At 37.7% G+C, this 22,701-nt stretch overlaps 1 protein-coding gene across 1 annotated transcript in view; it reads left to right on the top strand.

Annotated features, from left to right (window-relative positions):
• Positions 1-22,701, top strand: part of LOC134540443 (obscurin-like) — a 115,718-nt gene that overhangs the window by 39,564 nt on the left and 53,453 nt on the right. The window contains exons 2-8 of the mRNA XM_063383194.1: positions 1,783-1,873; positions 12,649-12,737; positions 14,266-14,389; positions 16,037-16,169; positions 18,698-18,873; positions 20,530-20,635; positions 22,156-22,443. Coding sequence (XP_063239264.1) covers positions 1,789-1,873; positions 12,649-12,737; positions 14,266-14,389; positions 16,037-16,169; positions 18,698-18,873; positions 20,530-20,635; positions 22,156-22,443 — 1,001 coding nt within the window. The 5' untranslated portion in view covers positions 1,783-1,788. The remainder of the gene's footprint in view (positions 1-1,782; positions 1,874-12,648; positions 12,738-14,265; positions 14,390-16,036; positions 16,170-18,697; positions 18,874-20,529; positions 20,636-22,155; positions 22,444-22,701) is intronic.

The raw sequence follows: 22,701 nt of genomic DNA, 5'->3' as shown, positions 1-22,701 counted from the left end.
CACACACTCCCCGGGGGGATAGCCTCACAACACCCCACACAAACCCGAACAATTACGAAGTTTACCGAAGTAAAAGTTAGGTTAGGTTAGGTTCGGTCATTGTATTAAATGAAGAGCCTATGATGTACATTCTGTATTGCACAGACCCGAACAAGCCCGAATATCTACCTTCGGCCAACTTCGTCAGTTTTTTTTTGTTTATTACTTTACAAAATTGTGGATGGTTGGTTATGTTAGGTTAGTATAGCAACATTAAAAATACTGTCAAATCATTTTAATGCCGACGTTGGCCGAAGGTAGATATTCGGGCTTGTTCGGGTCTGTGCAATACAGAATGTACATCGTAGGCTTCCCGTATTAAATAATAGTTCTTAATTTTTTTCCCGGGAGGTTAGGTTGTGTTAAGTAATCGTAACTTTCATGAAAAGTTGGTTAGGTTTGTGTTATTTAAAATACTCTATGACAGTAAAATATATAAATCCTTGCAATATGTTTATTTTTTTTCACGAATGATCAGCAAACTTCGGAGAACTTCGGAACTGTTCGGTTGTGGCTCTAAGGCCTGTGAACTGTAATCTTCCCTCCAAGGAATCTCGCAGCAGTACCTTTTAGTCAAAACCCCCTCCCCACCTAAACCCGTTGGCACGCTACCAGTGTTCCCGTGCGGCCAGAGAGAAGCAGACGCGTGTTTGTTTGGTGACGCAACGCAACCTAAACCCCTTTGCTTTTCGGGAAGCGCCATCCACGATGATGCGTCTGCCAAATTTCTCACAAGAGCTCCCCGCTGACGCATTTGGCGGCTGTGATACCTGTGGAGACGCGGATTAACACCTATCTTGGTCACGTGCGAGAATAGATTTTTAGCGGCTGTTCCGCGCAGTCGCCATTTGCGCTGCGTGCCTTTACAGTCGATTGTTTTTTTTTTGACGTGAACGCAAGAGTGCATGGACACAACATACAAAAAAAACTGCAAGAAAACTTAAAACATTCAGTCGGAAAACGTCACCAAACCTGTAAACTAAAACTGTAGGTAACATTTTCTTCATCTACACCCCTCCACCAAATTACTACCAAAGGGCGGGCTTTTCCCCATATCCCCCCCCCCCTCCTCACCTAAGTATTTTCCATTCACAATCCCGAGAACTATTGCTGATACAGTGAGCTCTCACCATCTCCCCCCCCCCCCCCAAATAATTTAGGTAATAACTTAATATTATTTTACAGATTTCTGTATGTATCCAAAAACATCTGACTCCTTTTAATTTTCTGGTATTTAAGCCATGATGTGTAACTTCAGCTGATGGCAGCATTTGCCTTAATGAAGGACTAAGCATTATTTTATTATTATTTCTTTTACATAAAAAGTGTGTGTTTTATTTTAAAATAAGTAATATAATTTATATTGCAGACATCTCCGCGGTTACAAACCTTTTACATTTTGTGCAGTTGGTTGAAATCCTACTTATTTTTAAACACTACTCCAGTTCTTCTGATCTCGTTTGAAAGAATTTTCACTAAACATACTAGGTCTATTAAATGCTTTGGGCGACTGATACTTGGTGAACAGAATATGGACGGTGTTCTGGAATCGCATGTATAATGTATTTATACACCTAGCACTCAGACGAATAGGTCCACCCAAAGTAAATTTCGGTATTCAAGTGAAGATTTGGTTTTATCGAGCTTATAGTAAACACCATGTTTCCAGGATATTTACGTAAAGAATTTTGTCAGCAGTTTTACTCGTTTGTAACTTAATTTTTTTATTTATTTGCTTTTTAGGAGGCAATGGCTTCTCGAGATGCTGCGTTCACCACAGCAGAATACGGCAGAAGCATTGTCGCCCCACTACTAATTGCAAAGACTTCCCAACGTAAGTAGAAAAACGTTAGCTTTAGTAGCCCACAACCTAGAATTCATTTTCACTTAAAGGTGCAACAGAACTTCTTTTAAACAAATAAGGTAATACTGACAGCATTCACCGTATGCAATGTAGATAGTCGAATTATTTCAATTTTTTTTAATTTTTTTTACCTAAGTTGAATTTATAATAGCCCATCGCCTCCGTCCAACATCCTCATGCCTGTTACTCTTTCGTCTCCCAATGCCACACAGCCAGCCAAGCGATTTAAAATATTACTTTATTCATCTGTCAGAATACTTTCGCAAATCAGTGCGGCTAACAATCCATTTTTTCCTCTCAGAGATTTATATCAACTATGTTAGCTGTTTATATCGTGTTCCTGTATGTAATATTATGCAGAGGGTGACCATGACTGAATGATTACATGGTAATTGTGGGGAAGTTCTTTCTCCTTCAGTTAATTGTTGTGCCATATTGGTTGGAAGCCATAACATTGGGGGAAGTGTAGTGTTTTGCATTGTAAAAACAGTTATAAATTACCTTTTTTTTTGTATAAAAGTGACTGTTTTTAATGACATGAGATTCTAGTTCATACTTACTATTATCAGACATTGTCAAGCACCATTTATGCAATGTTTTGTGAGTAGGGGGAGCGGGGGAGTACTGTGACATGTAAACATTGATTATGGTGGCCCCAGAACTCGTCTGCTGTGTGCCATAGGAACAAGTGGTTGCTTGGGGTGGGAGTGACAGGTGGGTGTGTCGCAACGTGGAGTTATCTTTGGAACGAGTCGTCTGCTCGGGGATGCGGTCTGCTGTGGTTCATTCTTTAGGAGCTAGGAGGCGTTGCTGTGTAGCACTTAAGTTATTTTTACTAATAATAAAAACGAGGCGGCACCGGCTGGGGTTTGATCCGGGGGACACAAGCGTGGTCGAGGTTGGAAGTATTTTTCGTATTCAAGAGTTTTACACAATAGGTATTTGTTGACATGCCAGCACTCTGTGCTCTTTTGCCAAAATTTACATTTGCTACATTATATATTACATGGACAGAAACAGAAAATACAGTTTATTTGAAGGAAAATAAAAAAAAACCTTTTTGCAGTGTCCTGGGGGCTTGTTTGCCCAATGTCTTTTTTCAGCACTATATTTAGTTATAATATATTTACACTTACATCATATGAACTTAATTTTAAATTACACTTAACAAGTAATTATATTAATAAGATTAGCGATCTTAACCGCTAGACCACGAAATCAGTTGAAGAATAAAGAAAGAAATAAGGAATATAGGTTACAGTATTAGGTATGTTGCCATATATTCTAAGAGGGGTGGTGGGGTGGGGGGATGCCACCTCCGAGTACCTACTAGCTATGATATAAACCGCCATCTTTAATACCAACTCTCGTCACCAGAGAGCGCCCGCCATCTTTAATACCAACTCTCGTCACCAGAGAACACCCGCCATCTTTAAGGTTTGTTATGATATTTAAGAGAAATTACTGAGAGATATTCTGTATTTGTTTTTCTGTTGTAAAAATGCTCTTTCCAACTTATGTCATAGGCAAGACACGTTCTTTTCTCTCGCCTTATTTGATCCCCAGCACACTGTCAGGTTGACTTATGAACTTAAAACATTACTCTGGAGTCGGCCAGTCCCATAAGTGGAATAATAAAGATGGTCGGGTTTGGCCTGGTACCACAAAATGACCCAGGGACGCATGGGGAATAAAAAGAAAAATGTTTAATGCTGTTAAAAATTATAGTTATCAGATTTACCCTATCAGAAATCACAAGTTGAAGTTTCCCCACGGGATAGCGTGTTGTAAACCCTGGGCCACAGCCTGATGAAGAATGCCAGAGGGAAGGAGACACCATCACCTCGCACCAAAACCCACAAAGAAAAAACAGTAAATAGAAAAGCTTATTTTTAAATAATAATATTTAGCATTGCAAGATGTGTGCAACATTCCCTAGTGGTTGTTTCACATAACAGCTTGCAACTCAGTATTGAAAAATAATGGCTATTCGTTCAGAGGATAACATTTTGTGGCAGGGCTATGAATCTTACATGGGGTTGTGGTCAGAAGAAATTTTGTAGGGAATCATTTCAGCTTCAACTTTTGGTTGCAACTGTAAAACCCATACACAAACTTTCCTCTCATAAGAAAGTAAGTATTAAATACAAGTTTTTGACGTGACGTCTAATAAATCTATGAACGCCGGCTGCACTCACGAAAAAGTGTCCCGTTACGCACATTGTCCCATTTCGCTGTGTCCTGTTACGCTCATTTTGACGTTACATCGTCTAATAAATCAATAAATGCAGGCTGCACGCACGAAAAAGTGTCCCGTAATGCACATTGTCCCACTATGATGTGTCCCATTACACTTACTGTACGCTTGTGCCGCATCTCTCTTCCACTCTATTGGAACAACCATCGATTTGACTTTTCAATCATGTTTTCGTCGTTTGAATTATTAATATTATGTAATTTAACGATCGTCCGCCGATTTTCAGCACAATCGGTACGGTTATTTAAAAGTAATGTTGAATTTTCAAATACGTTTTTGTACGAACAATAGTGTTTTACAGTTACACATAATAATTCAAATTACACCTGGGATATTTTGCACAATGTTTCAAAAAATATTGTAACACATTATACATAAGTTCGGTGTATTTGGGATGTGTATTTGTTATAAAATCGTATTATAAAAAAGAAATAATATTATTCCCCTATGGTGCTGTTATCTACGGTGACGGACGCGAACCGAACGAATCGCGCTATTTATACGCTTCCCCTGCAACCAGGCACTCGTTAATACATATTTTCCTTTGTTTATCGCGAGGGGGGTTAATATTAATAAATTAAAAATAAAATTTCGTGCCCGGGGCAACAATTGCATATCATTTTGAGCACTGGAAGACATAAAAACATAAAATATTCTCGACAAATTTTAATCTCGGCCCCAGCGCACCACGAGCGTCTGGGTTGGAGATTAAAGCTGAAATTCTTTCTTAAACTTACTAATACATACTTATTTTATTAACTGCAAGGGCATTTTTATTAAATTCTACGTTTAATTTCACGACGAATAAACTTCGTCGTTAAATATGTAATTGCGAAAAAGCGTAAAACCTTCTCGACGATCTTGAAGTTAAATAGCAAACATGTATAAAAGTTATAGTTAAAATAATATCTTCGTTAAAGTAATAAAGATATTTGAATTAATGAGCGCAAATAAAAGTAAATTTATCAATTAAATTGTAGATTTCATTTCACTCCTTCTTTGTACCCATACAAAATAGTGATAATTCAATAAAAATGATTCAATTTTATTCATAAACATACGTAATCATTTCATCAATGTTTTGTTATGACGTCACGTTAAACTATCCCGTAAACCAACTTTACAGACAACCAATTTTTTTTTAATCATAAAGATTCGTGTGTTGTATATTTTAACCTTCAAGCAAAATATAATCTTTGTGATACAGTAATTATATTTTATTAAATTTAAATTAAACACTTGAATACAAACATTAAAAAGAATAGGACCACAGTACCCATTGACCTTAAGGCGATTGGTGCATGGAAAATATTATGACAAAACTAATTTAACTGTACATATTTGTTTTTGATGCTTCTTTTTAAGACATAATATACCTAGGATATTTTTAATAAACTTTTTTTTACTGAGTTATGTCATTTTAAATGCATTTATTTTTATTCCAAGCCAGAATTATTTAGAAAACACATAATTATGTTAAACTTAAGTATAGTTCAAGAAACGAGTGTACGAATAGGTTTCTGCACATATAAAAGTAAGAAGAAAAAATTTTCATCGTCAAAATTACAGTTTAATATTGACAATTTCCATTGATCACTGCTGGACTACTTCAGGAGCGATTTAAAGAATAAATTTAAATGAAAATGAAAACATAATTGGCAGAACACTATTGAGTTATGTATATATTTTCATATCCTTTTGTTTTTGATACGATCCGACTCAAAACATGCCCTCTGGAGTGACAGTTCTAGTGCTGCGTGTAAAACTCTCGCCGCCGGGAAGAATGTCCCCGCGACGTGGCGCTGAGGGCGGCGCTTGTCGGAACCAGGTAGTCCGGGGGAGCTCCGGCCGGCGGCCGGGCCGCAGCCTGCGGGTGGGGAGGGGGAAGAATGGGGTGTAGAGGGATGACGAGAGAGGAGACTGAAGAAACGGTCTGTCAAGGTCGCGCTCATGCAGCTAATATACAGTAATACATCTGGAGAGGACAAGGGAAGACAAGCAGAGGATGCGAAGTGAAGCCGGGTATCGGCTTCCTATGCTGAAAGAAAATGAAAAAGACCCAAACACGCCTCGCGCGGCCGAAGAATCTTCCAAACTAAACTCGCAACAGCTCCGAAACTATCAAAACAATCAAACTGAAAATTTTACTGGAGTATCTATAAACATTTTCCCCCACATCGCTTTAATATTTTTTTCGAAACATGAATGCTTTCATTTTTAAAAATTAAATACTTATTTACTGCCAAAACATTTTTGTGATTACGCAGAGTAAATTACAACATCGAGGAAAAATTTTTGTTTGCAATTGTAAGTGGGGGACACTAGCGTATGAAATAAGGAAGAAGCCTCAAATTTTATTTATATACCCTTTTTGGCGCATTCAACCCCATACTTTTATTTTTACAGAGAGTTGAAGTGGGAATAATGTTTCAGTGGGTAACACTACCGACATATGTCTTCGGAACGCACTTCTTTTTGTTATTATACATCTCAAAATTTATAATTTCATACACAATGTTTATAAAAACGAATTCTTACTTACCTCATTTAATCTATTACAAACCTCTTGTAATATACGTGTATTAGTAGAAGAACAAACGTAACATGCAAACCTTAGGTAAACACTGGTAGAGAATTGTTTGGAATAACTGTAATGCTATGCATATACTGACAATGTAAGAAACTTCCAATTTTATTAATTGTTTGCATAAGAATTAATAATTTAAAAAAAAATCATAGAATAGGCCTTTATAGACTGAAAACCTTTCACGTAGTTTCAAGTCGCGTACATAAAAGTTTTTTAATATATATAATTACCAAATATTGTTGAATATATTTAACATTTTTATACATGTTACAACACACATATAATAACAAACCTATATAGATATAAAAAGACAAACGCCAAATTTTAGCATTTTGTATTTCTTTTCTCTGTGTGAATAAAATAACAGTTCTTAATGTAGTTGCTAATACTGTACTATATTTCTAAAAAAAAATTACGAAAACCCCTGACATCGTCACCATAACAATGATAAATTTGCAAAATAATTAAGGCACATTTTTTAATGCTACGAAGCACACTCTTAAGAGAAATGTTTTAAACTTATGTTGGGATGTAACTAATATCTTAAAAGCATTCTGAAACCGTTACTTTGAGGGAAACCTTAATATACCGAACACCATACCATCCTTTAATCGAGTACGATTTTCGCTTCTTAAGACCCATTTGTCTTCAAAATGCACTGTACTGTGTAAGTAATAAATCAGTCTTAAAATCAGTTAATTATTTTATCTTCCTATTTCGTATTCTAATTGAAATAAATATCAGATAAGCATGTGTTACTTGTATCAAGACATCAAGGTATTATTTATCAGTAATTAATATTTCATTTTATTTTTTTGTTAACTAATGTGCATAGGGCAGTGCACTAGACATCACTACCTGTGTGTAGTGTTGCGTTACACTTTTTAACGCATTAGAGTTTACATAAAATGATAAATTCAAAATTTCGTTTAAAAGTATAAATATCAGCGATCAATTTAATTAATGTCCAGTATAACTCAGTCAGTAAAACATTCGGAAATATGTATAGGACCTGTTAACCTAAATATTTGTTAACAGTTAAACTGAACTAAGATGTGTTAGAGTGGTTTTTTCTCTGTCCGTATATTAGAGGTATGGAACATCAATAAATATAGTTTAAAAAACTAAAGAAACATGTTTTTAAAGATTATCAAACTAAAAAGTTAAAAATAATTTTAAAATTTAATTTATGACAATAGTATATAAGCAATACTAGTATAAATGAGAAAAAAGCATGGGGCGCTTAATATACAAAAAATATGGCACAAAGCGCCTCAAGTTTTTTTTCTCATTTATACTAGTATTGCTTATATACTATTGTCATAAATTAAATTTTAAAATTATTTTTAACTTTTTAGTTTGATAATCTTTAAAAACATGTTTCTTTAGTTTTTTAAACTATATTTATTTTTAACTTTTTAGTTTGATATTCTTTAAAAGCATGTTTTTTTTTAGTTTTTTAAACTATATTTATGTATAATTATCATAGGGAAATGAGTTACCGACACTACCTATTACCATCTGAGATAACTATTTGGAGTTGCAACGTCACAAAGAAATGGTAAAGTCTCTCCGAATCATTTACAGTTAGATGTATGGATATAATCTTAGAATTTACCAGAAAAAAAACAAACATGTTTTTATGTTCCGTCGTGGCCGGGAGTAGAACCCACGATCGCTGATTACGAAAGGTGACGTCTCAGAATTTGCCTTAGACCGCTCGGCTAACGAAAGTGATAAAATTAGTGGGACATTTAACACTGATGAGGCACTCACTCTTAGTCGAAAGAGTTACAGACAGACAGACAAACAAACATACAGGTGAAGCTAATATAAAGCATGTAATAAAATACGCATCTGTCACCCATTTACTTTAAATACAGAATTATAAACTACATATTGTGAAAACATTCTGCAGCAGTTTTTGCTGAACGGAAATACACGGATGAGAAGACAGACGAAATGTGTTTGGTAAGTGATTTTTCGTCAAATGAAATGGAACAGGACAGTGCTTATCAGAATGAAATTACAGAACTACTTTTGTGCAAGGAAATGTATTTTACAAAGACATTTCAAGAGAAATCACCTTTAAATGAAATAGATCTTGCTGACATGGAAGAAATAGTCTTAGATTTAGAGGCCAGGTCCCTTTCAAGTGACGAAATTTCTCTTGAAGGGCTGAAATATGTTTCTGGCTATATAGCTCATCGTTTCAGAAATAAATATCCTGACCTTGGCCCTACGGATTTCAATTCGGAGGACGATAGCTGGATACATGTACAATCAAAGGGTAACTTAAAATGTCCCACTAATGAATTTTTGGAATTAATAAAGATCGCTGAAATGTGTTTTGATAATGTTCATGGCAACAATTTGTGCAAAAAAGAGCGGATTTTTGAATCACTGACTAAAATTATTTGCGGAACTACTGAAAATAAATATCCAGAATAAGTTATATACTGTTTTGTCAGGACAAGAACGTATATGCGTATCAAGTATTTGAACATGAAATATTTTAACGAACAAGACCAAAAACGCAAAGAAAGAAATAAGATGAGGAAAACTACCCTCTAAGATTTTTCAGTGTGATAGTGTCCACTTTCCTTCACCATAATATGTATGTTCATAATTTATTTACGATGTTTTTTAATTACTATATTTAAGAAAAGCATTTATTGTGAATATCGCAGCAATTATGTAGGGCTTAAGGTATTTATTGTATTCCAAATATTGAGTATGCCATTTTTATTGCCTTTATTAAAAATAATATATATGTTAACAATGTAACAAAATTGCGATATTTTTGTATTGCTATTGCAATTTCGTTTCTTGTAAACATTATTGTAGACTTTTTCATATTGAAATTAAATTTGCTATAGGGTTGTTTGTATTTTAATTTTACAGTTATAAGATTTTTTATATGTTGCTTACTGTTTACAAACATTTGAAAAATATTTCCTTAAACATATTTCCATTTCCATGGCAATAGTCTTGTTAGCTTTTCGGGTAACTCTTATACATGGATGATAAGATGGTGCGACATCTAAAACATATCACACCACCTTTACATAACTATAAAACTAAGAGGTGTTTTCTGTACATAATATTAAAGCAAAATGTTTCCTTGTTGCGTAGGTGATTTAGAATTTCCATTTATCTAGAAAAATGGGCTTTCAGAATGTTTTTTAACACACAGTGTTTCGGAAGGTTTTTGAAGAAAAAAATTGACTACCCGTTTTATTTTTTTGCAGCTGAATTCGGGCACGTGCATGAAATATAATTAATCCGTAGGAAGCACAATGGTTTAAAGTATTGATGTTGAAGATTTGAAAAGATTTATTGAAATAGTGTGAGAGAACGAGTGAGTTGAGTGAGAAGATGTGCGCTCTCAGCCACATGACGTGCGCAGTTGCGAACAAATAAATAATCCATTCCGCCTCTCCATGGCGAAGGATGAGTGAAAGAGAAAACCTGCTAACCCCGTCCCCTCCTCAAGGCACGATAGAACCGTATCGGCTGTGTGTTAGAGGGAGAGGGAGATAAAACCTTCGAGGTTCTGTTAATTCCTCCTAGATGGCAGGCCGCAGAGCGACCACCAGCAACACCCTTCCCGTATGAAGGCCATCTCGCCACTGACGAGCTGGAACTAAGCTCCTGACCTCCCTACATAGTAACAGTCACCCACATAGGCATCTAAACTCTTTAATGATCATATGATACAAAATTCATTGCTTTCGGGCCTGTGACCGTTTTTTACCGTGCACCAATCGCCTTAAGATTGTGACTGTAAAAGCATGTCTACAATTTCTATGTCCCAAACAGTGTCAGATGGCCACTGATCGTTGACTAGCCCACATCTCCCTCTGACATCATAAGGGGTGAGGGCGATGGTCGGAATCTCACTGGTCCGAATACATTGGTCAACTTAAACTTTTTGTTCCAACTTGTGAAGAACATTCGTGATATTTTCTGTTTCCTGTATCCGTTTCAAAAGGGCAAAAAGAAAATAATGGACAATGTAGTATGGACAGGAAGCCAAGAAGACCAAGATGAAATATTTGTTAGTGCTGTCTGTTTGCAACCGGCACTTTATAAAGGCTGAACACACGAATTAATTTTTGCAGTGTGCTTTGAATTTATTTATTAACATTTACTTTTGCGTTAAAAATTAAATAACTATAACTGAACCCACAACTTTCACAAGTTAAATTAGGGAGTGGTCACTTCTATATGATTCCGTGGTAATATGTTGACGTCGTCCCAAGTGCTCCTCCGGCTCGCTGAGGCCATTATTGCCCGTTGCTGCTTCAGGCTTGCGTGTGCGCCGGCGCCCGTGCGCAAAAGTGTAACAAAGGTTTTGTTTATGTAATTATGGGAGGGTGTGAATATCTATTTGTCTTGTGTTCCTGTAAATGTGTTTCCCGGGCGACTGAGTCGCGTCTCCCCGCCTGTGACCATGTGGCTCCACGCACTCGCACACGAAGGGAAGAGGGGAGATTCATGTGCGCGCGGCAAGGGGGGAGGTCGCTGAGACGTCGCGGAGCGTGGGTCGAGTCAGTCGCCTAAGTGGCATGAGAGAGCGCGGTCGCGAAGGTCACGTCACCGTCGTTCGCGTCGGCAGTTACGTCATAGTCTTTCGTGTCATCGTCATTCGCGTCACTGTCAGTCACGTCACCGTCAGTCACGTCACCGTCAGTCACGTCACCGTCAGTCACGTCACAGTCGTTCGCGTCGTCAGTTACGTCACCATTAATCATGTCACCGTCAGTCACGTCACCGTCGTTCGCGTCGGCAGTTACGTCAGTCTTTCGTGTCATCGTCATTCGCATCACTGCCAGTCACGTCACCGTCATCCACGCCACTGTCAGTCGCGTCACTGTCGTGTCACCGCCAGTCAGGTCACTGGTAGTGTCGTGTCGCGCTCAAGGTGCGTGGAGCCGGGCCTCGCCCTGATGGACTGTCACAGAGGGGAGCCGTGACAGCCCATGTACAGTGTGTGACGTGTGCATTAAACACACTTTAACGTACGTCATAAACTATTTTATTTCACCCAAGTTAGGGTAGTTCCCTTGCCATGTGGCACGTACCCTCTCTACCGGAGCAACTGGGCAGCGACTCCGAACCACGGGAACGGCCCTAACGTCGTCAATGTGAATTCATTTTTATCTTTAGCTAATTGTTGTGCCATATTATAGTTATATGCCAAAAACAATTGGCTGAAGCGTAGTGTTTGCATTTCAGAAACGGTTTAAATTTACTTTTTTCTTTTAAATAAAAGTGACAGTTTGTAACGACAGAGATTCTAATTCGTGTAACTAACAATCATCAAACATAATTAAGCACCGCAGGGTATTATTTTGGGCGGAACAATATGGCGATGGTAAAAAGTGACTTCAAATACGTTACAGCAGGTCATCTCTTGACAATTCCCAATTCTATAAGATAAATGATTGTCCAATAACTTATCTGCGTTCTTTTTCAAATTCCATATTGTCGACCTCCGTCGCGTAGTTGGATACCAACGAGCATACAAGCATTGAAGCATTCTGATTGGATTTGGGTATGGACCAGTTCACGATGCAACGGGCTCTGGGTTTAAGTCCCGGGTAAGGCAGGTTGATATTCTACGTACGAATATTTAATCGATGATATATATATTTATAAATCCATATTGCAGGGTGCATTTATAGGGAAATCACACTCTTATTTAGAAGCATATCTGCCATTACCATCTATGTTCCTTGCCATGATCACTTTTTTGTGAAAACTGTGTTCAATGGTTGTGTTATGAATTGTGATTGGCTAATCCGGTAACTGTGAAACAAGCCTAAGTACAGTTTTAAGAAAAAATAGGTATATAATTTGGCATAAAGTATATTTACTATTGTGTTATTGTTTTAGATACGAACTTAGCTGAGCTACTAAAAGATGAAACTCAGAAAAATGGACAAATTTTTGATCCTGAAGAAAGGTTCAAAGTCATCTTTAAGGTAAGATTTTTACTCATTTAGTTTAGTCTAATACGATTTTCAGTACTGGATATTAATACACTCACATATATAATAAGCTTATTAAAGTTATTTTTATAATTTTAGCCACCTTATTTTGTATTTTAATAATTTTCTATCATCTTTTTTTATTTTTTTTTATTCGTATTAGGTAGTGCATATAATTTGGAAATAAATTGCTTGTTATATTGGCATTTTTTTAACACCAATTACAATTTTTAATTTATGACACACTACTGGGTAAATTTAATAACCTTTTTTTAAAAGATTTCTGTACTTGATACCTATAGCTTGTTTACTATGAGATATTTTCATATGAAAGGTACAGAATGCCAAGGTTTTACATTAACACAATTTTTCTTACATAGGCATAAGTTACAAGGTTAGACATCCTCTTTTACCCAAACATTGCCCTTTTTTTAAATAGCCTAATGAACTGTCTGTGTGGCTTTTGTAATAAATCACAAAATTTTTTATTAGGAATGAGAGGAAGAAAATTTCAGCTTTTTTTAAACTCTTTGGTAAAATAAGTGAAAGCAATTCAGTTGTCTGTTTTAATATTTATTTCATGGGGAAACCTAATATTCATTGACCCCAAGTCAGACCCCTAAATAATCCAAAAACGTGTTCAAGGTGTATTCTGCTCAAAACAAGATTTGTTGGTGGAGGAGGGGGGGGGGGGTAGTAATTTGACAGAAGGGGTCAGGAGCTTACGCAGAAATTCATTTGGGTGGGAGGGGGATAGAACCACTGCCCACCATGATTTTTTTATTAATGAATCCCGGACTTTTTGAATTTTTTTTTTCCTTTCGAAAAATTTATATTTTGTTGGCTTTTCTGACAATGATATTTTTTAAACATTAAATTAGTTGATATCAAGCCAGTTAAAAACCTTCTGTTTTAGTCATTTATACTGTTAGATTTTCTAAATGAAACATTTATCTATTTCTTGTATAAATTTCTAAGGGATTAGTTGTAATAAGCTGAAATCAGCCTGTGTTTTGTACTTTCATGTCCATCTGTTATGTACTTACTTTGTACGTGTTATTTATGTTAAATTGTAATAAAACAAGTTAATTTTAGTCAGGGGCGCAACAACTAAATTTCCAAAAGGGGGAGTGGGCAATATACCTTTTTATAAAAAATCATCGATCCCCCCTATTGAAGCTCGGGGTCCAGGGGTCCTCCCCCGGGAAAATTTGTATTTCAAGGTGGAAAATGGTGCTATTTAAGCAGTTTTATTATCTAAAAATTTATTACACAGCACTTTCTTTGCCCCCGTTTGCCCCCACTTGAAGGTTTCAGAATGGGGGGGGGGGGGGGGGGGGCAAAATACCCTTGCCCCCCTCCTGTTGTTGCGCCCCTGATTTTAGTAACTAACCAAATGAATCACGGACTGTTATTTTTTTGCCAACTGGGTTTTGGTGGAGAAACATCGCGGGTCAGGTGAACGACTGCCAACGCTGCGCGATGTGGGCAAACGGACCTCACCGGAGGGAGGTTGTTGCAGGATGAAGACGACTCCCTGGCGCTGTTCTTCCAGCACATCAGGCCGAGCGACGGCGGCGTCTACACCTTCGTGGCGTCCACAGCTTGCGGGAAGATACTCTGCAACACCGAGCTGGTAGTGTCAGGTGAGACTGCCGGGCAGGGCTGCAACTAGTGTCTCTGGCACCCGGGGCATGAATGGATTCATGCGCCCCCCTTCTTTTTTTTGCACATACCACACCAATAAAGCAGGGGGTCCGGGGGCCCTCCCACGGAAAAATGGTGCTATTTAAGCATTTTCCATACCTACATGTAACAGTTTCAGTGCTACTGTAACTTCCATGCATGAACCCACAATGTCCATAAAGTAGTCCGTATAATCACTAGACTTGTTCATTAAATATGTTGAGATGTTATATTGTAAATCAGATTAGACATTCCTGGCATGCATGTTAAAAAACTTTTTACCAGTTACCAGTTGTAGTAGGAATTACAATGCAAGTGATTTCGGCGCCCCCACAGCTTTGCGCCCGGGGCGTATGCCCCACTTGCCCCCCCCCCCCCCCCCCCCTAGTTGTGGCCCTGCTGCCGGGCGCTCGTTACCGTCGTGCTCTGCGCCTGTCCTGGGCAAGGCCCGTCCCACAATCGCAATATAATGTAAACACAGAATCAGATATTCGAGTTCATGTCTGTCTGTCGCATCCGCAATGCATGGAATCGTAACAAACAGCAACCGATGAGATCAAATTTCATGGTTACGAAATATTAATTTAATTAAAAAAAAAAAAAATGTTGAGATCCGAGAACAAAACGCGGTCACGATATACATACTTAAAAAAAATTGAACCACAAAATTGTGATGAAAACACTAGTAGATATTCTTGTCCTTTGAAACAATTTTAAACGTAAATAAAATGCAAACTAACATGGCTATCACCACAGTTTCTATTGGTCGCACAAAGTAATGTGAACAAAAGAACTAAGCTAATCCATATGATGTCCCTATGAGTGCCATTGTAGATACTTTGTTCCGTGAGATCCGTTTCCATGTCATTGTAGAATAAGCCTAAGGGATGGGTGTAAATGTGTATCATCTAACACAGTGGCTATTTTAAGGCCAATCAATAAAAATGTTAAAACTAAAAAAAATGAATGTTAATAAGGTCATAAATGGCAGGGGATTAAGCAGTATTTAATTTTGTATATAAGATTTCAGGTAGAACTTGAAGTACAACCATGATCATGTCGATAAGAAAAACTTCATTAGCTTGTTAGCGCTACGAAACAAATGGTGAAGGACTATCAGCTGAAAATATTCCTATTCCAAAACCTCTGTTTTGTGTTGTATGTTCCCATATCCATAAACTTCACTGTCGAAAAGACTTCGAGCATAAACAATCAGTGTTGTTTTAAAAACTTTCTTATATTCTTTGATTATTTTTGTTACCGTTTCGCGTCACGTCCGCGTGAAATGGTAACTGTCTAGCTTAAGTTAGGCTTTATTTTGTTTTGTTACTTAGTAGGAATGAGTCATGATCAATATTATAATTATTTTGTTCAATAAACAAGACGGTATGTTTCAATTTCTACTCTATTATTATGCTATTTTTCTTTTGCCTTCAGCACACACCGCTGGTATAGAGGAGGGTTGGTTTACTGACAGGTTTTGATGTTTTTCATATGACATTATATTTGGCCCTCTCTTGGCGAGCGTGTGCATGGTTATCAGCCCTGGTCTTGAACGAAGAGGCCAGCGGTTGCTAACATTTTATTGTCGTTTGAATGTGTCGCAGGTGCACTAGACCACCTCCGCAAGCCGGAACCGCCGATTGTAACGGTGGATACTCGACCGACCGAAGTGAGTCTGGGCGACACCGCAGTTTTCGAGCTGAGAGTGCAGGGCCATCCAAGACCTGACATCAAATGGTGAGCATTAAAAAATTGCAGACGTTCAAAATACATGGGACAGGCACAAGCCACCCTTGTACACGTGTTCGGAACCCAACTTGTGAAGCGTTGTGACCGGGTTAGTAACCGCCGCTGGAGTTTTCGAGTGTCTGCCAGAGCGAATCAACGAATCAACGAATTTAACAAATACTTAATGAAAGGTATACAAAAATATTGACTGCCATTAAAAACAACAAAATATTACAATAAGAGTAACAGTACTTTTAATACCATTTCCTTAGAGGGAAGGAATAGGTGGATGTTGTGAGCTTTACTGGCTGCCTATCGTCCAGGCATGAAGAACTGTTATATTAATTACACTTAGGATCATAATGAGGCATTCATAGTCATTGGATCATCGACAGCAAATTCCTGTCATCTGCTTATAATTGAAGAACTTAACACAACCATCCAGTATAATTAGGCCTGTGTGAATGAGTATTACTTTTTTTTTTAGTTTGAATCAGATTTGAATACACATATTTAAATATTTTCGAATACGATGATCAAATTTGAATAGCAAGAAAAGGAAAGTTTTTTAATAATATTTTAAAAGTCATATTTTTTTTACAAATACGTACTTGTAAATTTTTTAATGCAATGGCAATAGTTGGTAATAAATAATAAAAACTATAAAATAGTATTGTGTTGAATTTTTTTATGGATCTTTTTGCAGTTGTTGCAAACTGCTTATTGTCCTGCTATTTGAACTTAAGCCATTCTGCTGTTATCTGTGCAAAGGTGGAGCTAAAATAAAGTAAATTATATAAGGCCCATTATTATATTTTAATATGTATATTTATATTGTGCAACAATTACTGAGACTAATTAATTGTGATCTCTACATTAGGTGATATGCAACTACACCTAGAATATAATTTAATATTTGTTATTTTAAAGTGTAAATATTTTTATTTTAATTGTACATGAATAATAAAATAATCATTTTGATGATCAAAATTTTGAATATGTATGTAGTCCTGCTCTCATGTAAAAAATTTTTAGCGACATTAAGTAACTATGTAGCTTTTTTTTTTTACAAGAACCGCAGGATAATGACAGTTTTGGAATGCTCCAAAACCAGTGGTTCACTTTAAATAACTTGATGAATTTGGAAATAAAATATTATGATATTATCAAAATTATGTTTTTATTGTATTAAATTGAGGTTTTGAACCGACTGAAGAGTAGAACTGAATTGAGAGGGTTCGCTATTTGTGATTGTATGTTGTAGGAGGGGGAGGGGGGGATAAGGAGCATTCAGAATGCTTATCTTTAACCAAGTGATCCGGTTAAATTCCGGTGAGGTCCGAACCCTAATTTTGGAAAATTGGGAAACATGATGGACATTGAAGTGAGCCAGTGGGTTTTTCGGGGTAAGGTACCAGTGCTCCCCACACCCATGCTCAATTCCCATCTAATTAGTCATAACACATCAGTGTCTTTAATGACCTCGTTGATGACGAACTTTAAACCCTGAATTATATGTCTACGTATCAGTGAAAATAATTTTGGCAGGAAAAATAACAAAAAAAAATTGAGCAAGGTTTTTAGTACTTCCCAGAGATGTGTAACATCTAACCACGGTAATGAGATAATTCATGTGTTCTCCTGTTGCAAATACACTTACCTTTACGGAACTATAACACAAAAAAATTTAACTTAGAATTCATTAAAATAATGCAGAGTGTAATAAGTAAATGCAAATTGTGTTTTCAAATTAATTTTTGGTCCCCAATCACACGTTGATTCTGCACCCGCTGCTAGAATTCATTGCCGGAGCGGCTACGTCGACAATTGAATCATTAAATTTGATGAAAGAGAAATATACCTATTTGAAAAAGTAATTTCATTAAAATTCTGCCCATCTTGTTAAAATTCATTAATACTGTAACATTTCCCTTTGGCTTTGTGTACTTTGTTTTGCACCACCCGCCACAGATGGCAGCACCGTGGTCACACATTTTCGTTCCATGCGACTTCCATTCCATTCACAAAATTACTCCTACCAAATGCCATATACCGAGAGCGAAGATATTATGTATAAAAAAAAAATTGGTTGTCTGTAAAGTCAGTTTACGGACGATAGTTTAACATGACAACGTCATAACAAAACATTGATGAAATGATTGCATACTTTTATGAATAAAATTGAATAATTTTTATTTTAATAATAAAAGAATAAATACTTGAAATTATACTAGTAATCAGATTCATTTTCTGACGTACATTTGACGTAGAAATTATTTCATATTACACATTTATAAACAAAGTTTTAAGTTTTCACTTCTGTCGGTGCGGCGCAAGCGTACAATGAGCATAATGGGACACAGCGTAACAGAACAATGAACGTATCGGGATACAGTGTAATGGAACAATGTGCGTAACGGGACACTTTTTCGTGCATGCAGCTGGCGATCATCGATTTATTAGACGTCACGTCAAAAATGAATGAGATTATGCAGTGCTGTGTGATGCTGTGCGTACTGGAGCACGTGTTGAACCAGGTTGAAGAACGGGAAGGAGATACAGACCGGGGGCCGAATCCGCTCGGTGCGGGAAGGCGACGACAGCATCTCGCTGATAGTCCGGGAGGTGGCCGCGGAGGATGCTGGGAAGTACACGGTGGTGGTCAGCAACCGCGCGGGCGAGAGCAGCACGCAGTTTGACCTGCTCATCACTGGTCAGTCACTCTCGCGCACCCACGGTGCGATTGGTGTTTAGAATAAATAATGTGAAGTTAATACTTGTTAATGCACCATACACTGGTAATAATGTAATCTGTTACAAAACATGAAGTTAGACCAAATTCACCTAATTTAAGTATTTTAGTTTATTATCTTTGACTTATATTTAAAAAAAACTGTAAGTAAAGTATTTTTTAAACTCATGTATTTTTCCCATAATATAGTGGAAGAAATAAAGAAAGAATTAGAATGATATGTATCTCCTAGTAAAACATTTTTAACTATGAGCAAATACAAGTGTATGTGTACGTAATTTATTTAAATGATACTAAGTGATCATTCGGGTGTAATTAACTACTATATAACTCTAAACTCAACTAACTCTGATATGTTTGTTAATCTTTAAGTGAGTAAAATGTATTTTTCCAGGAGGATTAGGCCCTGCAATCTTGGGTATTCAAATATTTTAATACAGCTTTCAAGAATGTTTCAGTATTAAAATGTTAGGCTCAGAATGACATTGAATCAAGCTTTGAGCATTAGGAGTCAAAATTTGTGTACCGGGGTAATTATTATAACCGTTTAAGTTGTCCACGTGAAGTAATTAGTCATGTCCTGCCGGCTATTTGCAGAGTGAAGCATGTTAGTAAATGCTAAATATCAGATCGTTAGAAGGTGTTAAAGCTTGGGTATATATGTTTTATGCCTCGTCATGGTGAAAAAAAGTTTGTATAAAAAGCTCACAATTTAAATAACTTCAACACATGTATACGTTCAAGATATGGGACTAATCCTCTTGAAGCATGTATTATGGTCGTTGCATGCTTTGGCATTTCATGATAATTTTTGTGGCGGTTCTTAAATGATTTAGATGCAACTCATTGTACCGGCAGATGGGGGATTATCTGCTGGATAAACAACCATGCACGAAGTCACAGTTGGTAGTTGTCCAGATGCTGCCTGCTTCTTTTGCTGGGGTTGTGCTTGCGAGGCCTCGCTCTTCTCAGACAGCGGCAGACTGTGGGGAAAGTATAGTCGCGAGAACCTCGGGTGACCAGCGAGTAGTCCAGGCTCTGCCATCGCTGATCTTTTGACTTCGTGGTGGATGGGGGGAAGGGGGTTGGCGCCTCTGGCTCGAGGCAGGCTCCGGAGGACCTCGGACCAGCGAAAGGACTGTGGCTTGGATGACGTGAATACGGCCCGCTACGGAACGCATCCCTAGAGGTTATGCAGACCTTAACTGCCCCACCACCTGATTTGGATGGTGCAGAATCTCTTTCTAGTCACGAGATTCAACTCTTACGACTTAACTCTTCTATAGACTGGCGTAATAACTAGCATTGCAATGAGCTGGTAAATTTCCCAGTGTATGCATCGGGGCCAAGTACAGTTGAAAGTTAATCAGGCCTTTTGGGACCACACCCGTGCTAGATTAGCAGGGACAAGATATTATGGTTTTATTTTTAGGCTGATGTCATTTTTGAAAGACGAATTTTTTGGTATTGTTTGTTAATTTCCATACATAATTATTATTCAACAAATATAAATTTTTTTGAATAAAGACAAACAACGTGATATACATGCAGATATTTTGAATAGTAGAGGCTCCTTGATCTGAAACTGTGACTGATGTGAATTTGTACGATGTGCAGCTCCTCCGAAAATCAAGACGAAGATCGAGGACAGCTCAGTCAAGATCGGGGAAACGTACAAGGTGACTGCGGAAGTAGAGGGGATACCCACTCCTGAAGTCAAATGGTGAGTAACAATTACACTTGTGTTTAGTAATAAAATGATGGGCATACGTGTGAAAAAATTTTAATAACACATATTTATAATGGCACTCAAACTTATTTATCAAAGAAAGAATTAAAAACTAGGCCTGTGCGAAGCTTCGACTAAGCGAATCAAATCAAAGCTCTTTTTAATATTAAATTTGACTCTGACAGGGAATTTGTTATTTGTTTTATTTGAATGTGATGTGAAACATCGTGTTTGGGACGAAGCTCAGGTCTGCTTTTATCAAGGCACACAATTAATTGTATGTGTGGTTATTATATAATTTTTATTGAATGGTGTTAAATATAGGGCTCAAATGGTTTTATAATAAAAACAAACATTGAAAATGCTTAGTTATTATTTTTTACTTCATTCTTTGCAGTATTTTATAAAATAAGTTGTAATAGAGCCATGCTAAGAAAAAATATTTGCAATTCAATTTGATATTTGCTTCATGTCAAGAAACTAGTAGTCGTGTAGGCCTATAAAAACAAAGAGATTAAAAAAAAAGGTTCGTTTTGTGCATTGTACTTTAGTTTTTTTAGTTTTGACTTAACATATACAGTTGATTAACAAACAATGTAATGGCATACGTCATTACCTGCTGACCAGGAAGGATAATCAATGAAGGCATGTGACAATTAATGCGTAAGCTTAGGTTGGCATGCAAGTACCTGAGTGTGGAGCGATTAGCTTTCAGTGGTAAAGTTGTGTGTGTGTGTGTGTGTGGGGGGGGGGGGGGGGTTGCCTTTAAAAGCTTAACTGCCATCTTGTTTTATTTTTTAGCTTTTTTTTATACAGTTTGTATGTAATGTATTTTATTGTCATTTGATATTGGGAAGGAGAAGTGATTATTTTCCCTCCTCCTGAATCCTCTTGTGACTATAAATCTAACAACCATAATCTTAAGTTCTCAGGTGAGTTAAGAACAAATTTTAAAGTAAAACTTCTTTAGAGACATGATTGTAAGTCCAGGTGATGACATCATAAAAGCATAAAGAAAATTATAGGTGATTTTAAGGAGTGGGTTTACTCAATGGCATGTTTGCGTTATAGTTAGAGACCCGGAAATTTTGCGGATTCCTCTGGCCTCAGGATAGAATTCAAAGTTATAGGTGTGCTCGACCCATGTTTACTTTCCCATTGGTTGATTTCTTAGCGAGAACATTTTTATCCTTGTTATTTGGCACTACCTGATTCGCTTACTTCTCTCCTAGCTGGGCATCATTGGCTCACGGTCGTAGACGGGCGTGTCCAAACAACTGTGTGCCAATCATGAACACAGTGCGACGGTGTGGAGGTTTGCATTCTAGCTTGCGACTAAATGAATCCGCGAAATTTCCAGGTCTCTAGTTATAGCACATGCATACTTGGGCAAATTCTCATACATTCTTGTACCTATATCTGCGAAGTTTTACTTATAAAGGAAATGGCATTCGGGCACCCACGTGTTTTGTTTTTGAATCTTTGGAGTTGTAAGCCATGTTGAATGCCGGCAGGTACAAGAACGGCAAGCAGGTGGTCAGCTCGAGCCGGGTGAAGGTGAAGCAGGAGTCGGCAGGGGTGTACACGCTGACGGTCAGCGACGCCCAGCTCGAGGACTCGGGGGCGTACCTGCTGGTCGCCGCCGCCGGAGACGCCGCCCAGACCTCCCAGTTCTGGAGGTTCACCGTCCTGTCCCCGCCGCAGTTCCTCAAGACCCTGAGGAAGGCCGTCGACCTGCGGGAGGACGACAGCCTCGTGCTGGAGGTCAAGGTCGAGGGCGACCCCAAGCCGGAGATCAAGTGGTGGGTGCCCTGAAGGTTGACCCCCGTCCGCTGCCATCCGCGTGTGCTGGGGTCACAGTGGCGCAGGACGGATTGTCTGTTTGGAGGAACCTGTAAACATTGATGGTTGTTGTACACAAGTGCGCAATAACAGGGGGGTGGGGGCAAGGGTGTTTTGCCCCCCCTTAGAAACCTTGAAGTGGGGGCAAACGGGGGCAAATAAAGTGCTGTGTAATCAATTTTTAGATAATAAAACTGCTTAAATAGCACCATTTTCCA

The sequence above is a fragment of the Bacillus rossius genome, chromosome 16 (genome assembly GCF_032445375.1).
Source record: "Bacillus rossius redtenbacheri isolate Brsri chromosome 16, Brsri_v3, whole genome shotgun sequence".
Classification (NCBI taxonomy): Eukaryota; Metazoa; Arthropoda; class Insecta; order Phasmatodea; family Bacillidae; genus Bacillus; species Bacillus rossius.
Note: the sequence above shows the minus strand (reverse complement) of the source record. Positions and strands in the feature narration are given on the sequence as shown.